We start from the raw sequence: 16,223 nt of genomic DNA on the forward strand, positions 1-16,223 counted from the left end.
GTTTACCATCATGTTGAGAATGTTCACCTTTTAGCTGCTGTTTTCAAGTATCACCCAAGTGAAAACCTCTTTCAGTATTTTCATCCCCCATTCTTTAATGTCTATTGCCTAAAACTTCATCAAAACTAGCAATAACTAAATTTAAATCACAGGTTTAAAGTATATTTATATTTGTTTAATATACAGATATTGCATTTTCTTTGATGAATCATTTTACAATTATAGATATTTTTGAAGAATCTTCAAGAATTATATTGATAAAATAATATTTAAACTTTATTCATTGAATTGGAAAATTAATAATCAGTTGAAGAACCAATATAAAATTATTTTTAAGTTTCAAAGATAATAATTTCAAATAAATATTAAATTTAATTTGAATGAAATATGATAGAATTTCAATTGGAAAATATCTTTAAATGATTTAATGTAAGATTTTTCGAAGAATAAATTAAATGTCGTGTCATGTCTGTAATAAAATATATTATTTAGCATGATGTCTAAAATATTCTTCAAAAATATCTATTTTAGTAGAATCATTTACACAAAAACTCCTCAATAGTCATTATTTTTTCTTCTTGTTGTGATATATTCTTGATTTTATCCGGATATTTCTTTCTATTGGGTCTTCATCTCTCTCACTTTTTTTACATTCATCTACATATTTATGTATATACATACATATACATATATATATGTATATTTCTTTCAAACAAGTAGATAGCATAGAGAGTCACGTCGACCTGCTTTGACACAAGCTTCATTGATTTTTTCTAATTATACACGTTTGACGAACTCATCGTTCCAAGCTTTGAGGATATTTTCGTGTGAATTTTCTCAGCTCTTATCAATTATTAAGTCTCAGCTGAATTGACTTTCTTCTGTGTAACTTACATTAATTGAGAAAAATAATTTTAAAAACAACTTAAATATAAAAATGATATTTAAATGAATGACTTAACTTGATTCATTTATTCATTGCAAAACTGACATTCAAATAAGTTTGTTTATCGATAAACAAATAGTTGGCACAAGTATCTGAGTATTTACAGGAAGTTTGTTTTCATTGTGAGGTTCAATAATTATTTGAGAAGTTCATATAGCTAATTGTTTAGTTTCTCTCACCATTATCAACATATGCCTCCTTGTCTGACTTAATTTACGTGTGCTTCACTGCCGAGAATAATAGCCTTCCTCAGTCTATAGTAGCAGTAAATAGACTCTAAATACAAGCCTCGATGTGAACATTGGTCATTTCACTTCTCAGCTGATTGTTCACATGCAGTTCTGACGATGCATTGCTATGTACAAGGTCTTGTTTTCTGTGGACTTGCCTGAGGTCTCGTACTGGAGCCAAAGCAGCACAACAGCTTTCAAGGGTTTTACGAAAAGCTGCACGAAACTCACGATTAAAGTACGCATAGATGAGAGGATTGAGAGCACTGTTGAAGTAACCAACCCAGAACACTGCGGCCACTACGATGCTACTGCTTTCACATGTGTCACACAGAGACGTGATCAAGTACCTGTGGACAAACAACCAACAATCAACACTCGTCATTAGTAACCTCATTAAAAAATATTTTTTATCTGACTTATTATTTTACTTGGTAAGTCATTTATTTTTGTTTTCATTTTTATGGCTTTGAATTCATTATTGGGTATTTTGAACCAACCCTATTTTAGTTATGACTTGTGGAAAAACAAAAAAATACTAAAGTAGGTCAGATTCCTTTTTTTCTCTTGCATTTTTTCAAACTGTTTTTCTCTCATTTCGAGGTAGTTGTCCAGCCAAGTATCTGCCTATTGTTGTACTTATGCACTCGTAAGATTTCATCGATGCATTTATTCTGTGTGAGGAAAATACATAGAAAAAAGTGAAACGTTGGATTTTTTTTATATGGAAAAAGAGAAAATCCTTAAAATAAAAGCTACTCTTGACTTTTTTTTTGTATGGCATATGCAATTCATTGGAATGTCAATTTTTTATGTTTTTGTCTTTTTGATATTAAATTTTCTAAAAACACTACTCTCGTTTTTGTGATAAATTTTTTTCGGTGAATAGAGAGGGTAGATAAAAAGATGTGTTAGTAAGAGTTTTAGGCTGAGTAATGGGGACAAAGAAGAAGATAAAGAAAGCACCTGTGTTCTTAAATTTGATGACTTGCAAAAATATCCTGTATGAAGCAGTATTGTGTAATTGATGAATAAGAATTTTTCAATTTCATCTAGTTTATCAACAAAACAATCCATCCCCAATTACTTGGTTTTATTTGTAACAAATGAATTCCTGAGAAAAAGTTTTCACTCAACTTTTACCAATTATCGACCCAGTTGTTCTTTTAACAAACTTTTTAGATTATATAATTTATCGGTAATTACGTGAATTTAAGTATAGTTTTGGGTTAAAACTTTTTCTTCAAGATCACGTACAATCGATCGAGATAAACGAGTAGATAGTGGGGTTTCGTTTGATAAAACCCTGTCTGTCTTAATTAAGAGGATGTCAGTAGAGTATCCAGTATAAAGCAAAGATGATGATAATCTTTTTTTCTACTAATCAACTTCATACTTCCAGGAAGAAAAAAAAAACGAAATTCATTGCTAAGAAAATTATCATTTTTTCTAAGAATAGAGAGAAATTTGAGCTTGTGGAATATTCATTAGCAACATTATTGAGGATCACTGAAAAAATACAGTTATTCTGTATTCAAGAATATTATGATCATGTATGAATTTCTTCTTGATTTAGAAATACCTATTTTTTAGTGGCGTTGAAAGAAGTAGGAATGTAAATTGAAGAAAAAATTTTATAAGAAGATGAAAGATTTAGTTTAGAATAAATTCTATTTTCTTATCATATTTAATTTTATTAATTTTACTGATGTAATAAAAAGTGAGAAATTGAAAAAACGTCCTTTTTTACTGTAATATAAAAGAACCGACGCAAAAAAATTCCTCCTCAAGATTTATGAATATTTATGGAAAATAGATATTCATAAAAAGTTCATTTTGCTTGAGCTGATATATTTTTATAAAAACTCGAGCTAAAATCATGATTTAAGTAATGAATTTTCTGATTTTTTTATAAAAAAAAATAAATATATTTAATTAATTAAAATAATTTAAATGATAATAATTAATAATGTACTAACATATTCCCAAGGTGTGGAAATGTTGAAAAAATAGAACGATTTTCTTCCTGACTGAGAAAATGGATGGTTAATGAAAAGCAGTGGACAAGTATTTGGGTCGTAGTCTCAAAAATGGTGTCCTTTTATTCTCAGCTAGAAAATAAGGAAGGTCAAGGGTTGCAAAAAAAGAAAGAAACAAGAAGAAAAGAGAAATAGAAGAGAACGAAGGTGCAAGTATTGGCTCTTATAATGCCAGAAGAAATAAAAAACATAAAAGAAAAATGGAAAGAAAACTAAACTTGATAAAACCGCATACAAGTAGTTGAACTTGGGATTCTTTTTATATACTTATACACTCTCATTCCAATATCATATAATATCTCTTCCGTAACAAACTTTCTGCAAATTTCTCTGTCAAGACTCTAAATAATTTCATTGCTTATAACTTTGATACTCGTTCGCGTTTTTCTGTGCACTTTCCAACCACTCAGTGTCATACATAACTCTCCTGTCATATCAAAACTTTGTTGAGAACAAATAATCTGTAGTCTAGTGTTTGTCTTTAAAAAATCATATTTTGGGATAAATAGAGTTGAGGAAAAGACAAAAATGTGAGAATAGAATAGAAAAAAAGTTTTGAAGAAAACCAATATTATACCGAAGCCTTAGGATTAAACTCATCTCCAAGAACCGATGAATTGAAGTAACCTCGGAGTGACGAGCCAGATGTTGGATTTTACACCTCTAACTTTTTATGTGTTTAGAAAGCTTAGCTGCCGAAAAGGTGGTTGGAAGATAAAGGATCAACTAAGGCAAAGTGGTCATTCGCAAAAAAAGATAAAACATCTGAAGAAAAAGAATCAACATAAATACAACGTGTGCTTGAAATAAATAAAAACTTTCGATCAATCTGTATAGAATGGAGTTTTCAGAATTTTTTTATCATTAGTTTGGATCATAAATCATCTTGAGTGGATTTTAAAACTTCCAAAAAGTATTTAAGCTTATAAATCTGGCATGTCTGAACAAAAATGGACACTACTACTTCTTTCGCAACATTTTTGTTCCAAAGACTACAACGGTTGTTGTGTCATGTTTGGAGTTAAACTATTACTGTTAGCAGTAAGAAGACTGTCTGGCGTTTTTTAAACACTATTATTTTAACTTTTTGTGATAATTAATTTAAAAGTTAAAAGCATTTTAAGTTAAGTACTTTGAATGGCTGTTTTTTTTATAACATTTCCTATTAAACAAGAAATGGGTTTTAAATAAAACTGTTTATTTTATTACTAATTATACTAATATTGAAAAGAAACATTATTATTAAATATTTAAATGTGAATTTTAGTAGAACTGTAAAAGAAAAATAGATTAAATTTAGCAGATAATGAAAAAGTATGAAGTAAATTCAGTTCTAAAATTTTTTTTTTTAAGAAGTAAGTATAGAAGTTAAAATTAGCATGAAGTAAATATTAAAACTGTATTAATGAAAAAACTCTCGACATAATAATTATAAAAAATGAATAAATTTCTCCAGTTGAATATTTCAATTAAAAAGGACTTTTTACAATTCAATTTTATTATATTTAAAATAAGTATTTATTATATAATACGTTTTTAATTATTAAATTGAATATAATACAGATATTAGAGAAATAAATTCAGATAATTATAAATCATATCCACAAACGTTTTTTAAAATTAATTTTTTATGAATGAATTGTTTTGTTGTACAAACAATATAAATTTTTTATAACTAAAATATCAAACAACAACATTTATATAGAATACACCCACTTGTATTTTCCTTTGTGACATTTAATCGTTTAAAAATAAATTTTAGTATATATATTTTTTATATTGAACGTACTAAATATAAATAAAAGATATTTTAATGAATAAAATGTGATCAAAGTAACAAGAAAAGTTGTTTATAGTCTACAACAGTAATTTTGTCATTAAAAAATCTCATTACATTTTTTTAAACTTTTTTTTTAGATAATCTTCTTAGAATTTTTTGTTTTATAACAACACAAGTTTTTTTCAGGCTTGTATTACTAGAAAAAATGTAGATATATCAATGAATGAAATAGAAGACACCATTAATATTGTCTGTAACTTTTCAAATGACTTGTCTAGCACACAACTTTCATCTGAAAATTTAAAGAAAATACTGATAAATGAGTTTTTTTAGTTTATAAAATCTAGATATAATCAAGCAGTTCATTTATTCTTCCAACACCGTCATTTTCTATTAAATAATTTTTCCCCAACACTTTACTGTTGATAAAATAAAATGAGTTTTGTTGGAAAAAATTATTCTATTCTATTTCTCAGACAATTCTCATAAAGATAAATGTAACGTAGCAATGATTATCAAGAAGAGTTGGGTTAAAAAAAAATATATTCAATTGTTGATCCCTCCTAAGAAAGCTCATGTAACGTATCTAACGTAGCGTCAACAACAAATGCTACAAAACGTTTCGAATTTCCTGACATTTGACAGTAGTCCAATTGCACCCATCTGTTATCGAAAGATATTCCATTCTTTGGTATTGACAGGAGTCTTTATGGCTAGCATCGACTTTCCTGAAGAAAAAAATATCCAGTTCTTAACTCTGGTGAGATCAAGTACAGTACATTCAACTGATATATGAAAAAGTTGGACAAGTGAGGGGATTCAATTGATGATTGCCATTAATTTCATAGCTGATTCAAGAAGTTGATTATTTGGAGCAGAAGAAAATGATTGAAATAGGCATATTTTTTTTTTTTCTTTGGACCAGTTGTGCATGGATGAATCTAGGTCTGCATACTTGACGATCGTACTTGACACACAGCGAATGGTGTATCAAGTCCCAAGCGAACTCTACCACGTCCTTAAGATAGTTCTAGTAGCACTTGAATGTGCCAACTATCGACCGAAGTAAGTACAGAAGCTGTCCTTCCTTCACATATTCTCTTAGTGTATACATCAAATGAGAATTGACACCCTCAGGAATCTCGATATACCGTCAACCAGAATATCTTGTATCATACAATGTTTTCCAAGTGCTCATCATCAATATACGTCTAATATTATTTTTCCTCTTCAAACTTTCAAGCATTTTACTTAGGCGTTGCCAAATATTCTTTAAACTTGTGAATCATTATTGGGATAAAAATTATTTTAAATACTCTAGGAAATAGAAAAGGTATCGATAAGCTAAAAAAATCAGTTTCTCATCAAGAAAGTTCTCTAATGTTTTCGATAACAGATGACCTATATTTCTAGACCTGGTGAATCTTGACCTTTTTCTTGAGGTTAAGATTAAGATTTGATTCTTTATGATTTTTTCTCATTAAATGATCTGTAATAACGAGAAGAAGTGGTATGTTTTTAATTTGATTAAACTTAAATTGACTTGGGAGTTCATTAGAACTCATCGATTGCACTTTGGAAAACTCCGATTGCATCATCCGTTTGTGGAATACTACTGATTGAAATTTCATAAGAAAGATAAGGTGGAATGAATCACCAACCAATCCAAAACATGAGTCATCTTTGGAACCAAGTCATGATAACCTGATTATTTATAACAGAAAATATTCCTTTTTATTTTAACCTCAATGAATTATTTATGCTCATTGCAGTTGTTTATGATTTTAAAGGTGACTTTGGAAGATATATCATTTCAGATTTGCTGTAAATGTTGATTGTAAAACAGGATCTGGCCTCTTTATGTCTTTAGGTGATTTAATACGTAGGTTTTTTTTAGTTTGCATGAAGGAATAAAATTTCAGCAAGTAAAGTAATCCCTTTTTTTCATTACAACAATTTTTTTTTTTAGCATATTGATACCCTTTCTGTTCATGAAGAGTATTATATACAGAAAATGACAGGGGAATTGAAAGAGATGATTACCAAAGAAAGAATGGAAGCCAACATGCTAGAAAAGCCGACATGATGATCCCCAGAGTCCTCGCTGCTTTTCTTTCTCGTTTCATTTTGCTGCTACTGGTGATCGGTGGTTCTTCAGGTTGTGGATCTGGTGGAGATTGATCTACTGGTGGTAATGATGCCAAACCCGCTGAGATCCCGTTTATTTGTAGATGTTTGTTTAGAAGTGCTGCTGCAACTTTACTCCTGAAATGAAAAATATTTTTTCATTTAATAAAAATTTCACTCATTTATTTAGTAATAAAAATAAATGTGATTCTCTCTTTTACACTATTTTTTTAAACGTTATACCGTGATGATAAATAATTGTTCATGTCAGCATAGAAATTTCGCTTCCATGAATTGTTATTTTTTTTTTTTTATTAAAATGATTAACTGTTTGTCACAATTTTTTCTTTTATTAATGTGCAATTAGTAATGTCTTTTATAGTAGCTTTAATATCGGTTGAAGAAAATACTTGAAAGACTGTAAATTGAAAAATAAATAGTGTCAAGTACACAATCTTGTGGATTGGCTTAATAAATAAAATAATTTCATGTCTATCGACTCTCGTGACAAGTTTATTTTCCAAGACTTTAGATAAAAAATTATGCATGTTGTATTTGAGCACATCTTTTTCATATCAAGTATTAGTTTGTTTTAATTTTTCAATATTCTCTATTTTTATTCACTTTGTTCCAACAGGCAAAATAATCATTTTGATATGAAAGACAACTATTTATTAATTTTAAGTCTGAAACTGCTGTCACTGACTCAAAATCTAATCTTCTTATATTAAACCTGAAAGAGATAAATCGTCGCAAAAATAAATATGAATTATTCAGCATCCAGTATTTTATAATCACAATGACTAAATAAAACTTTCTGTGGAATATATCTTGGAAAACTTTATTTATAAGTTGAAATACGATTGACAATTGTGAATTTTATGAATCCTGAATTTATTGATCATAAAAATTTCACGGGAGCATTTTAAATAATGCATTCAATATCAAAGATTAACGATTCTGATGTAATATAACACTACTCATTGATCAGTAAATGTCCAACATCCTGAAAATCTCATAAAAATATCAATAATTCAATTAGAATGACCTTTTTCTCAACTAAGTATTTGTTTAATTACATAAAAAAATTTTTTATTCAAGCAGAAGACTAATCAAACAATTAAAAGGTATTAAGCTAGGTGACATAGCATTTCTCATGGAGCATTGAAGAGCTTAAAAAATCTTGGCAAGTCCAATTACTCGTAACAGTCTGAATGATTATCCTACTTTATATATACACTCAAGACTAGAGTAAGCGACATCAATCGATCGAAATCTACTGCCGCAATGCCAAGGGATTGCAGAATAAGAATCGATGCCACTGCTGTCCATGACTTTCAAGTTGGCAAAGAAGGCTTTCCATAATTGAAGAGACGTTAGGAATGCCAGCAGCAGTGCAGTGGGTCGACGATGCGTAAAGTAAGTAGTAGTTGCAGTAATACCAGTTATCTTTTGTCTCTTAGAATTCCCTACAACACATATGGGCATTCGATGACTGAATTCCTGAAGGCTCAATAATACTCTATCGATTTAATCCAATAATATCTACACTATTCTAGTCTCTATACCAGTAAAAAATATATATAAAAAAGTACAATGTAGAGGAAAGAGAAATGGTAGAGGAAGAAGAAGCACATTTATGTACAGCAATTGACAATAAAAATATCATCAAGTTTGAAATTTAAGATTTTTAACGAAATTCAATCGTATTTCATGGTGGAATTTTAACTGGTATTATTATTCGATTTGTGATATTACAGATTATCGGATTCTATTCAACACTGAAGGAGGATTTTTCAAGTGAAGCTCTAATTAAAGTACGATATATTCAAACTTGCTATTACTCTTTTCGTATTGTTCTTACTCTTGAATTCAAATGAGCATTTGGTATATATTACATTGATCGAAAATACTGGTAGAGAATCAGCAAACATGAGAAATATGATAAATTAACTCATAGATAAGAGATAAATGATTTTAGTGATAAAATGTTTATAGCTGTAAATAAAATATTATTTCTAAAGTATTGATATAACTTATAAGTTTATGATGAATGTTATCATCAAAGATATGATGATAAATATGTTTTTTTAAAAGCATTTTAATGTTGTATTGAATTATTTAGCTATTTATTTATTGCACTAATTTTTGTTGAAACAAAATGAAGAAAGAGTGTGAAAAAGAATCTTTTATTACAATGGATTTATTTTTTATCCCTTTATGTCATTAAATAAAGCGACAAAGTGGAGTAAAATTAATGCCAAATGTACTTCATTGATAAAAGTCCCACGGCCTCAACCTCGTGAACGGCATAGAATCAGAAATATATTTCAAGGACTTATTTATTGAGCATTTAAATGACTTTAGTAACATTACTATGGACATAAAATAACTCCTTTAAATTTTTTACAATCTCATATTGCTTTAATACTTATTCTTTCCTCCGGTGCAATATGAAGCTTTCATTCCTAGACTTCTGCACTATGCTCAGAGAGTGAATTTCTAGACAGTGATAAGTTTTTAACGCAATCACAGCTTTGAGTCCTCAAGCATTACTGAATTGTCGGTGTCAGATATTAAACGGAGATATTGCGAAAGGGAATATGAAACGTTTGCATCAGTGTGTAGGAGTTATTGATCATTTTGATTACACGAAAATCAAGTTCTAGTATTATTTTAATCACAGGTAAAGACTATTTTTCATTGATGTCAATTAGGTTGACATTGGAATCAAATGATTTGAATTAAATATCTAGTTGCTCTGTGTACGAATAAACAAATTAAAATGCAGTCGATTGATCATGAACGATTACTTGTCAGCTTATCGAATTATGTACTCTTTCTGGCAGTAAACACAAGTTCGATGTGTCGATATGATAAAATACTCAACACAAAACGCTGTATCATCACATGTTCAAACAATTGGATGATTTTGGAGTTAACGATAAAACAGAGTTGAATCTTTTTTCATTTTTTTTGTCAATTAAATGAACAAACGTGTCAGCTAATCGATCTATTATTTTATTCAATCTCCATTGTTTTTATTAAATATTTTTATACTACTCAATAAATAAGCTTTGCATATAAAAAAATTTCGTTCCCAAACATTCCCGTTTTACTCCATTTTGAGAGTGAAATAATGAATTTTTCCAGGCGGTGCCCCGATTCCGTATTTCTACACTTCAAGACGAAGAGAATGAGTGGTCGATCATCAAAATCGGATAACTTCGATTTTTCACCCCCAAAAAATGGCAAGTGGTACCCCTTTCCATTTTTTTAGGCCAAAAAATAAAAGTTCTCCGATTTTCAAGTTCGACCACTCATTCTCTTCGTCTTGATACCTAGAAATGCGGAATCGGGGCACCATCCAGAAAAATTTACTTTAACACCCTCAAAATGGGGTAAAACTGGATATACACTAAAAACCATCATCCTCTTGACTTTAAACCCCTATAACTCATGAACGGACAGTCCAATAATCGTTTTTAGGGACGTTTCAGAAACCTTAAAATCTGAGCTTTCTAACAATGTTCATAGATTTATGAAAAAAAATTTCATTCACCCTTAAAATTGCTAAAATATAGAAAAAAATCACATTTTTTGGGAAGTTTGCCGACTATTTTGGCAATTTTGAGGGTGAAATAAATTTTTTGAACGTTTTTCATGGATATGTATCTTTAGCTTAGATTCTGAAGTTTCTAAATTCCTTCTAAAAATCATTATTGAGAGATTTGTACAGAAGTTATGGAGGTCCAAAGTCGAAGAGTAGATAATTTTTTACCCTTCGATCAACTTTGGACCTCCATAACTCTCATACAAATGATGTAATGATGATTTTTGAGAAATGTTTAGAAATTTCAGAATCTAAGCTAAAGATACGTATCCATGAGAGACGTTCAAAAAATTTATTTCACCCTCAAAATTGCCAAAATAGTCGGCAAACTTCCCAAAAATTTGATTTTTTTCTATATTTTAGCAATTTTAAGGGTGAAAGGAATTTTTTTTCATAAATCTATGAACATTGTTAGAAAGCTCAGATTTTAAGGTTTCTGAAACGTCCCTAAAAATGGTTATTGGGCCGTTCTTTCATGAGTTATAAGGGTTTAAAGTTGAGGGGATGATTATTCGTAATTTGTATTTAGTGTAACCCGTTTTTAAGGGTGTTAAAGTGAATTTTTCCGGGCGGTGCCCCGATTCCGCATTTCTAGGTATAGAGACGAAGAGAATGAGTGGTCGAACTTGAAAATCGGAGTACTTTTATTTTTTGACCCAAAAAAATGGAAAGGGGTACCACTTGCCATTTTTTGGGTCGCAAAATCAAAGTTGTCCGATTTCCAAGTTTGACCACTCATTCTCTTCGTCTTGATGCATAGAAATACGAAATCGGGTCAAACTTATAAAAAATTATTTTTTTCACTCCTAAAACGGGGTAAAACGGGATACACACTTAAAATTATCATCCCCTTGACTTTAGACCCCTATAACTAATGAACGGACGGTCTAATAACCATTTTTAGGGACGTTGTAGAAACCTCAGAATCTAAGCTAAATATGAATATTTATAAAAAGGGTTTAAAAAATTTCTTTCACCCTTAAAATCGCTATAGTATACAAAAATCACATTTTTCGGGAGTTCACCAAGTATTTTAGCCATTTTAAGGGTGGAATAAATTTTTTAAACATTTTTTATGGATATGTATCTTTAGCTTAGATTCTGAAGTTTATAAATACCTCCCTACGACGAAACCCATGCTGAAGGATCATCTTAACAGTGTTGCTGAAGCTTCTGAAGCTCTTATTTTATAGTTCTCGAGTAGAAGAAGAGATTAAAAATCCTTAAAAAAATCTCTTTAAAATTCCTGAAGCTCATTTTATACAGATACATAAGTATATTCAACTTGATCTTTGGCCTCTTTTTTCATACAGCAAGCAATAAGAGTTCTTTTCTATTTTCAATGATCGCTTAAGGGTATACCTCGACGTAGCCTATTTTGAGAATCTCCGTTCGACATTAAAAATCACACAATAGCATCTTTCAACTCTACGATTTATTCGATTTCCTTACTGTACTCTTACTTATCAATATCTCCATAAATTTAGTACTTGGAGACGTAGCATTTTGAATTGATTGCTTACAGAGATGGATTCCGATGTCGTTATATATTTTTCAAGACTTCCTGGAGTTAACAAAGAAGAGGTTAACAAGGTGTCTTTCATCGAGTATTTGATGTGCACGATTAAATCTAACTCGTGTTTCCTATACGTACCGAGACGTGATTATAAGCTACGTTCAAAGCTGGACATCCTGTTTAGTATGCTCTTTGTCTATTAAACCTGGTTTCCGTGCTCGCCGGATACAGAGTTCCATTTCCGAAATTCAATTCGATTTTTTTAATTTTCCGCCTTGGTCGGAATTCCGTATTTCTCAATAAAAACAGAATTCTTTTACTCTTTTTATTTATTTTTATGTGTCTACTTTGAGTTTATCACTTTCGAATGATTGATCTTTTGAAATTTGAGCCAAAAGACAAAATACTGAGAAATAAAAATAGAAAATCTGTTAAATTTTTATTTTAGTTGTTTTCAGAACTGTATGGTTGATTGAATTTTTTAGGGAAATTATTGGAAAACGATCATAAATGGTGGTAGTTTCTCTGCGAGTAGAAAATAAAAATCAGGAAATATTTTAAAACGAGAAACCGTAGTATGCAACTTCGATTTGCACTTGATTGGAGTTCTTTAAGAGAAAAATAAGTTTTTCAAGTTGAGATTGGAATGTTTGTCAAATTTTTATGCTTTTAAAACTTTAGAATTCTCTAGAGCAATTTCCAATTCATGAAAAAATGTTATATAGCTTCATTTTATTTATGAACAGCAATGAAATATTATTATATATATGCTTGATCACTTCTTACATCAATAATTAATAAAAGGGCCTGGTTTTTTTGGGCCTGAATGGACTCTTTCATAAATGTCATATCAATAATTAAGTGGTCCATATTTAGAACTCCAGAATAGAACTGGATTTAGATTTCTAAATAGGTTCTTTCTTACATAAAAACACTAAACTAAAAGACATCTCATGTTAGAAATGATTTCTATAAATGTTTAAGACATTTTCGTATTTTTTTATGAGTCATAAATGACACGATAAAAAAGTCAACATCAATAAATCATCGTAATGCGACTTGAAAATATCTAATTTCCCTAAGTACCTAATCTCGACTTCTTATTACGTACGTACGTGAGAAAAATTTTTGCTAACAATTTTTTTGAAAACAGTCCGATCAATTTAGTTTGCTACTCAGTCAGTGGATACAACTTAATGGATCCTGCATAATATGTATGTTAGTTCTCAAGTCTAAGTTCAAGAAAGACTCGAGATTTCGTCTGACCTTCAGAAGTTAGAAGTCTAACATTTTCGTTCATCGTATCATAAAAATGTAATATGTTATCTTTTTGTGGCAGTAGGGAATATCATTGCTCAGGTGTACAACACAACACTGTGGAAAACATTTCTCAAGTTTTAGAGTTGAAAGCTGTGTAACTTTTTTAATGCAAGTCAAAAAATCTTACTTAGATTTTCAATTTTGACCAAAAAAAAATTGAAAAAAAATTTTAAATCAATTCCACAAATATTTATTTACTTCTGTTGATTATAAATAAATTATCGAGTACTTAGAAATAATAAATTAATAACTATTTTTATAATTAAAACGATTAAGAACCATTGATCATAAATAAAAATAGTAGTGAATAAGTTTACTTTTATATTCAAAATACAAAATAGTATTTTATTTGATTTTTGAAGCAGCTTTTTTGTAACATTTTGACAGTGACAGATATAACAAGTGGATGTGTGTGTTTAACATGAAGTAAATTACGGGGGCGGACGATAAACACGCACCGAATCGCATATTACATTGGTGGCAAGCCACGTTGCCACGAGACAACCTACTATAAACCTCTTGCATACCCCGAGGCTTTAGAAGGTATTGAGCCATGTGCACATCTAGTAAGAGATGATGAGAGTGAGACAGTGAAGAGAAGCTTTTAGCAATTCAAATATAACATTCACCAACTCTTACCTTTTTCTCTTTTCGTGCCTGTTCTCCCTCTCTACTTCTTCCCTCGTACCAAAATGTCACATGTTGTAAGTAAACTATACTAAGGCATTTTTCCAGCAAATTATTCATGTCATATGAAGCATTCAATAGTACAAATCTTTTGATCTACTTTCAAATTGATTTCATGCAGCTTATTTTTGCTATAATGTGAACATAGTGGAAATGGGGTGCATTGTTAGTTTCAAAAGATGCAGCAATGTTGAATATTTTTTTATCTGATTGATTTTCTTTGTGAGAAATATTTTTATCTTGTTATTTTAAATATCTTCTAGTAATACTAACTGTCAGTATATCTTCTTATCCATATTAAGAAAAAATTTTTTTCTGTACAAAAACATGTTGATTTTATCGATGATAAGAATTTAAAATATTCGCAATAAAATATTTTATTGAATTTAATTAATAATTTTAATTTCGCTTGAAAAATTTATTGTGATATTTGGTTCAAGATTAAGATAAGTTTAAATACAAATGATATTAGATTCCTGGATGAGAACAAATATATTGCGAAAATTTAAATTGCAATATATTTTAATATGAACCAATATATTGCAATTAAATATTATATATTTTATAACATATTCTTCAATATATCTTTGAAATATATTGCTGTGTGGATAGAAAGTTTTTTATTTCGAAAATTAAAATATAATAAGACGATTCAAAAAATATATTTAAATATATTTGACTGGTTTATTTAATAATATATTTAGAGTGGCCATATTGATTGCGACTATTCATACTTTGACTTTACTATTTAAAATGAATATTACCATTTCACAGTCAATTTTTTTCACTGCAGAAATATTTTCATGAAAATTTATACTTCGCTTGATTTAGAATAAGAGAATGTTTATGAAGAAATTTTTTAAATGCATTCATTCATTTTTTTTCATTGAAGAGTATGAATGTTTCTTCATATGGCTCATGAATTTAATATATATAAATAGATCCTGACCTTCTGAAAAGAATTTTAATCCATTAACGACCATCTTATTTGGAGACGACTTTGAGAAAGTCTAATATCTACAAGACAAAATTTCATGTAATTACATTGGATTCATAAACAATTATTTATAGGCATTATTTATTCATGTCAATAATCCATTAAAAATATTGATTTCCAAGGTAATTGTTTGATAGGTATTTCAGGAAGTTACAATAAATATTGCTTATTAGTAATTTATAAAAACCAATTATTCCCTTTGATCAATAATTCGTAGGTCAACCAATTACTTTGGAATTTTTTTTTCAATATTACTGAACTCACTATTTTTTACCTGAACAAATTCTAAAAACATATTTCTGTGCAATTATAAAACAGTAGCATAAATTATGCTTCAATGATCAATAATAAATGAAAAAAATTCACGTTTAATTTTGATATCGAGAAGTAAAATAATATTTTGATAGAATTAACAAACCATTATATTTTTACGAAAAACTAAACTTACAACGATATGCAATATTATTATTTATAATTAAATTAATTACTCAAAAAAAGCATCACTTTATTAGCATGGACATTGAGCAAGTTTTAATATTAGTAATAGTAATCAAGGATAGTGAATAGAAATAATGAAGTGAACAAATTCAAATCATAATGAATATTAAACTATCGAGAATTTTATTATACCAGGCTATTCAAAATTATATTTTAATTTTTAATTTCTTACATTCTGTTTTATTCCAGTGGTATCACTGTATAGGTGCTGAGCCAAAGAAAGGCACTCGAGATTTCTATTGCAATTAATTAAGATAATTGTTCCTTCAGATGAGGAACTAGGATAGTCATAATTTCAAGACATTCGTGCTTTCTATAGGGCCAAAAATATTCGTGTCATTTTATTCGAGACATATACACACATCACAATCTCTTTCACTTATCCGAAATACACAAAAAGCTCTAATGAATGAGGAAATATATACGTGAGAATATTATCATGAATCCAAAGTGATTTCAAGTCATGCATA

At 29.1% G+C, this 16,223-nt stretch overlaps 1 protein-coding gene across 2 annotated transcripts in view; it reads right to left on the bottom strand.

The window, feature by feature from the left end:
- Positions 1–463: 463 nt before the first annotated feature.
- Positions 464–16,223, bottom strand: part of LOC118074664 (octopamine receptor beta-1R-like) — a 42,859-nt gene continuing 27,099 nt past the window's right edge. The window contains exons 3-4 of one of the 2 annotated variants that reach the window (XM_035096075.1): positions 7,039–7,260; positions 464–1,526 (exon numbers count right to left, since the gene is read on the bottom strand). In XM_035096075.1, the coding sequence (XP_034951966.1) occupies positions 1,223–1,526; positions 7,039–7,260 (526 nt within the window). In that variant the 3' untranslated portion in view covers positions 464–1,222. The remainder of the gene's footprint in view (positions 1,527–7,038; positions 7,261–16,223) is intronic. The other variant, XM_035096074.1, reaches the window with a different exon arrangement.

Source organism: Chelonus insularis, unplaced genomic scaffold (genome assembly GCF_013357705.1).
Source record: "Chelonus insularis isolate UGA/USDA-ARS -01 unplaced genomic scaffold, ASM1335770v1 contig_139_pilon, whole genome shotgun sequence".
NCBI lineage: Eukaryota > Metazoa > Arthropoda > Insecta > Hymenoptera > Braconidae > Chelonus > Chelonus insularis.